Here is a 6,000-nt window from a genome sequence, read left to right as displayed (position 1 = left end):
GCTCTGCTGCGACGGAGGTGTCTCTCTGCCTGCCTTGGCGTCCTCATTTCATTTGCTCCTCTCCAGCAGCCTAGCATGCCTCCTCTTTCATTTTTCACAACTAGTACAGCCATTCACTACTTTTGGATGCCTTTGATCATAGCCTAACACTATGCAATAAAATGAAAATTAACACAAGTGAAAGACACAGCTCAGAGCTGGGGAGTGGCTAGCCAGAGCTGAAAATTCAGTGCATGTGTTTTAAAACAGGGTCAGGCTGATTGATGTAAATTAAAACAGCACTGAAATTCAAAACGTGGCCTTTGACAAAATTAAGCGAGGCATTTGTATTTACTTAATAAGGTTCTTGGGGAAAAAAAAATGTTTTGGCCTTTGCTACTAATAATTGTTTCTCATTCCTAGGCCTTGTTTCTTGTCTCATCCAACTCTTTAGTAAATATCTCATTTTGAAAATTTCATGAATGGGCTTCTTTTGCTTTCTGCTCCACCTTGGGCAGCTACTTAAACTTTAGCAAAATGTTTGAGCGTTTTGAAATAAAAAACCCAAAGATACTGGAAATATTCAGAGTCCTGATTAAAGGTCATTGACCAAAAAGCTAATTGTTTCACCTATCACAGAAACAGCTTAACCAGCTAAGTACTGTTCTATTAATATTTATGAGCAGTTATTTGTTCAGTCACAATACTCCACACTCTGGAAATCTTTGTCATTTTGTTCTATTGTCTCCTTCTTGTTTTCAAAATCATGATCATGAACAATCACTTTGGCTCCCTAACAATTCTTCCACCTAGTCAGCATTCAGGATGCCCCTTAACTCATATCCAAAAGCAAAGGATTGTGGGTTTATGCTCAATAACATCCAAGTGTTGAGTTATTCATCTCAACAGAACTGCATCAATTAAATATTTCTTTACAGAAAACAATATTTGGAGAAATTGACATATTAACCCAAGTTATCAACACATAGTCAATATACTTGTAGATCATTTCCTTTGATTACACACAATGTCGAAGTATTAACAGAATTTTACCAGAACAAAAAAAATCTACGGGAGAGTAAGGAAATGGTACTGCTTAACTTTATCTCTACAGGTTTTAGAATGGCAGTTGGAGCGTGCACTATAAATTGAATGATCATATATTCTTGCGACCTCTGCAGTTCAAAAGTGTACTGGCAATTATAGCATGAAGTTCAAGAAAGGAAGGATAGGGAAGAAAGATCATTAGCAACGTGCATTTAGAGAGCACATTTACAATATTTGGGATGGCACGATGGCTCACAGTGCCAGGGACCTGGGTTCAATTCCCACCTCAGTCTGTGTGGAGTTTGCACATTCTCCCAGTGTCTGTGGGGGTTTCCTCCGGGTGCTCCAGTTTCCTCCCAAAATCTAAAGATGTGCAGGTCAGGTGTTAGGTGCATTAGTCAGAGATAAAATAGAGGGAAGGGGAATGGGAATGGGTCTGGGTGGGTTACTCTGCAGAGGGTCGGTGCAGACTCATTGGGCCAAATGGCCTGTTTCTATACTGTAGAGAATCTAATATCTTGCCATGCCTCATGTGCATATGATTTGACAAAAAAAAAACAAATTCAATTACCCATGCAGAAGAGAATGAGCATTATTAAAATCTAATAAAAACTGTAGTCATTTAAAATACTATGTAATAAAACATACAACTTCATTGTTCAAATATTATATCCCATTCCTTTCCTCAGGATCTAATCCTTTGATACTGCAAAGTAAGCTCAAAAGTAGCACATTATAGTTTTGCTACAATGTACAGTAGTTTAGGGAGATGTAAACAGATACATAAATAAAATGGATAACTTAAAATTTATTGGATGTTTACAGCAAAAATGGAAGGAAATATGGTGTTTATTGATTGACTTTATATGGAACAAATAAGGTAAAAATATGTTAGCATGTAACAGGACTAGCTAAATAACAAAAATAAATTCTTAAACAGTAAAATAATGTGCATATGATCAAAATGTATATGTCAAAAATATAGCATGAGATAGAATCAAAATTAATTCATCACAAAAGAATAATACATACAATGCAAAGATGCATCCTGTTTTGACTTATTGCATGCAAGTGCAATTAGAAAGATTTTAGAAAATTACTAGAAATAAAATTTATTTTGACACAGTTTGTACAAATGATACAGACAGCAGGTGGCTTGAAAAGAATGCCTCCATTTTCATTTGCAATCCACTGTGATCCACAACATAACGTTTTGATATTGAACTCAGTAACAAACATGTGTCATTGCATATGAATTAAGAATTCTCCACAGTTACAATCGCAGCAGATAAGAAAATTCTGGCAACTAGTGGGATTTTCTTCCGATCCATAGTTAAAAGTCGAAGTATGGCCTAGACTACCTTAAAGTGAACAGTAACAATTTAACTTTACTCTCAATTGCTGACTGAATTTTTTTGTTGGACAGCATAACTTGGCAAAAAAAAATCCACCATAATGTTAATTGAAAGGCTAATACCAAAGGTGAACAGTGTCTAAGTATGAAAGTAGCAAAGTTTTTAAAACATCAATTAACCTTTTCAACAGATGAAGAAAAGGCTGAAGTAATTTTCAATGGGGCAATTAAGGTTGATGATATGTCAAAGTTTGCTTTGGTCTTGCAGAAACACTACTCCAGTCCACAGTTTATCTTAGAAGCAGGCCATTTGAGAGCAAGTAACAATATTAAATTGGACTATCAAATTTAAGGAATATTCTGCAGTCTAGGCTTTTGAACATTTCTTAAAAAAAAAACAATGTAACTTTCATAAAGTATATTTTCTGAAAAAAATTCAATTGTTTAGCATGCTCAACGTTTGGTTGCCACATTTCCTTTTTCTGCTCTGGTGGTAACATTTTAACCAATGTGCATTATTTTTCATTTGTGTCAAAACATTCATTACGCTGGCCAACTTGAATTCTGTGCACTACAGTCAAGGTTAGAGTGGTGCTGGAAAAGCACAGTAGGTCAGGCAGCATCTGAGGAGAAAATTCCTGATGAAGGGCTTCTGCCCGAAACGTCGATTTTCCTGCTCCCCAGATACTGCCTGACCTGCTGTGCATTTCCAGCACCACTCTAATCTTGACTCTAATCTCCAGCATCTGCAGTACCCACTTCTGCTTTCTGTGACCACAGGCAGCTGTAACAGTCACCATCTCATTGCAGTAATTGCAAAATCAAGAAAGAAACATTGTAGTATATAACAACACATATATACATATTTTTAAAAAATGGTATTAAGCCCCGATGAACCCTGAAGTCTATTGAGTTTAAGAAATGCAAGTTTGGGATAAATCAGTAACTTTTCAGCAACTGCAGCCCATTAACCTTCATAAAGACAATTACACCAAACTCTTTGGAAGGATTCCTGTAAGTGCAATACAAAGTCCTAGTTATTTGACATATAAAGACAACGTCATGACTTCACAAGTTTGAACCCTTGTCCTGTATCCAGGATTGTGGGAGGGAACCATCTCATCTTCAACCTTTTGAAACATCTAAAGCAAACATTACACATCCAGAACAGGTTTAGCCTCCCACACCAGTCTGCCAAGTGAATCAGAGGATAAGTGATACGAGGGAAGTAAATCATCCAATGCTTGGCAACATCATTTCCTGTTGGTAAGTGAAGAGTGTAATCACTCCATGATTTAGATATACCATAATCAGCCATTACTGTTCTTCCTTTATCTGACCAGCTAATGTTGTTTTCAAGGTTGCAGTTATATTCTACCCAGTCTTTAGTAAAGTCACCTAGTTGTGGAAGATCTGCTTCTTCAATATTGACTTCTTTGGCCAGTTTTGCACCTTGAACAGCAATGAAAGTTTCACTGAGTCTTCTTACATCTTTAATCCATGGAAGTGCATTCTCAGAGTCTAAAACAATTATCAGGCGGGAGCAGAAGTCAGCATTCTTCTCTTTCCACCACTCGACAATTGTTTCCAATCGCAGGGTTTCTCCTCCTGACAAAAACAATCAAAAATGTAAGTTTCCTGTTGAGAAACATTAGGTTCAATTATTCCTGCTATAGCTTATTTGGATATGATACCTTAATGTTACACAAAACATTTCACATGAAAAGAGAAATCCAAACGGAGGGTGGAATTCCTTGCTAATAGGCTGTAGCTGTTTCATTTACTTTTACAGGTGTCCATGGGACATGCTTCACTTAACAAATATTTTCAATTACTAATGTTTTAACCCTGTGATTTTAAACCTGATGTTGAGTTGTAGTGAGAAAGCCCTAATGTTTGACATAAATAACATCCCTAAAATAATTCCAATTTGGAGTAAAGTTTTCGGATGATAACAGTACAATTCTGTGATAATTTGGTTGACTCCAGGTAAATATTCTGTTTACAGATATCCATAATAGCGTTTTAGATTCAGAGATTTTTCGATTACTGCAAAAAACAAGCAGATCTATCAATGAAGATCTATGTGTGACAAGGTGACTATTGATTTGCAGTAATGCACCAATACTTTACTTATTTTTGAGGAAAAGTCTTGAAATTCAAGCTTTATGACAACATATTCTGTGTAAGTCAGCAGTTCACAACCTGTCCATGAAAAATGCAGTCCAAAAATTGAGACTTCTCTGATATGTGGGGACTAAAGCTCTGTGAAATAGTTTAGCATTTCAAAAAGAGAAATGTATTGATACTTGCAATAAAACACATTCTCCCTCTTTCCCTGAAAAAGAAAGTCCTAGACTTCTTAGAGATCTTTACATTCATCAGTTTAATTGAGGAATTAACATTATAATTAAACATAAACTGCACACGAATCACACAAAACATATGCAATTCCATTCCATAGCTTTTTTGGACATGGCGATTACAACCAAATATTGAATTCCAAACTGTGGCACAAAGGATTTGATAAGGCATAATGCAGTCAGGTATAGTATGTTGCTTTGCCTGATGGCAAACTAGTAACTCATTCTCTACTAGGGTTTCATCCTGAGCCTTTTCTTGACAGTCTTGTTTCAATGGCAGTGTCTCATTGTCAGGAAGGCAGGTCCCAACATAAAAGCCAAGCTGCATTTGTTTCAGATCACAAAAGGTCATTGATATGTTTCATACAACAGACTGTCTCACAAGGCTTATGCCCACAGGTTAAGTGAAAAAGCCAACAGAAAAGATGATGAATGGAAGAGGATAAATTGATAGTCAGTGCAGTCATCTGTGATAAGTTGACTATTGGTTTGCAATAATATTGCTATGTTTTACAAACATTTGTAAATAATTTGCAGTTAAAAACATCATTGTAATAATAACACACTTATCGATATAGCTTGTATACTGTTTTCTTTACAATATTATCATCCAGGATCAGTTTAACTAAATGAAATAAATATCTTTCATCCTTCTCTTCAACAGCATTTCATCTGGTGGATATCAACTCTGTGGTAAACAATGCCTGATATGACTCAGGTGATGCATCTTAACAAAGCAATATCTGCAGCATTTACTGTGCTGAGAAGGTTCAGGATTCACTGGCCTGTGTTTTCTCTGGGACTTGCTCTCAGGAGGCTGTGCTTTCTGTTTGTCGTTGCCTCTTCCAATGACCATCCCAAACAGTCAGCCTCTAGACTCTGGGCTGTTAATGACTCTTCCCAGGTGTCAGTGTCATTGTCATTGTCCACCATCCTCATATCGTCCTTGCAGGAGGATACTCTGTAGTCATGACCAAGGAATTGGTTCACTGTTGAGAAGGTCTTTAGCCTTATCTGGAATTTAATGATTGAGGCTGAACCAAAACAGATTTTGTTACTTTAACAATGTGTGCATATTGATGGTATTGACATGTTCAGAGAGCTGAGCTGTTGAACTTGTCTTGCCAAGGATGTATCTGAGACAGCAGAAGTAGAAACTAGTCAGCTTTTTCTCCTGTGTTATCCAGGTCTCACCACTGTAGTAGAGTGTGCTGAAGATGCAAGGTTGATAGACTCTCACTTTGCTGTTCTTAGTCA

At 36.7% G+C, this 6,000-nt stretch overlaps 1 protein-coding gene across 7 annotated transcripts in view; it reads right to left on the bottom strand.

Moving 5' to 3' along the window:
• Positions 1-1,814: 1,814 nt before the first annotated feature.
• Positions 1,815-6,000, bottom strand: part of tmem168b (transmembrane protein 168b) — a 37,669-nt gene continuing 33,483 nt past the window's right edge. For all 7 annotated transcript variants that reach the window (XM_043709535.2, XM_043709533.2, XM_087997220.1 and 4 more), the window contains one exon: positions 1,815-3,988. In XM_043709535.2, coding sequence (XP_043565470.1) covers positions 3,441-3,988 — 548 coding nt within the window. In that variant the 3' untranslated portion in view covers positions 1,815-3,440. The remainder of the gene's footprint in view (positions 3,989-6,000) is intronic.

This window comes from Chiloscyllium plagiosum, unplaced genomic scaffold (assembly GCF_037043375.1).
Source record: "Chiloscyllium plagiosum isolate Xiang-an unplaced genomic scaffold, Cpla_swu_hap1 HiC_scaffold_19, whole genome shotgun sequence".
In the NCBI taxonomy this organism is placed as follows: Eukaryota; Metazoa; Chordata; class Chondrichthyes; order Orectolobiformes; family Hemiscylliidae; genus Chiloscyllium; species Chiloscyllium plagiosum.
The sequence above is the reverse complement of the archived record's forward strand: the minus strand, read 5'-3'. Positions and strand labels throughout refer to the sequence as shown.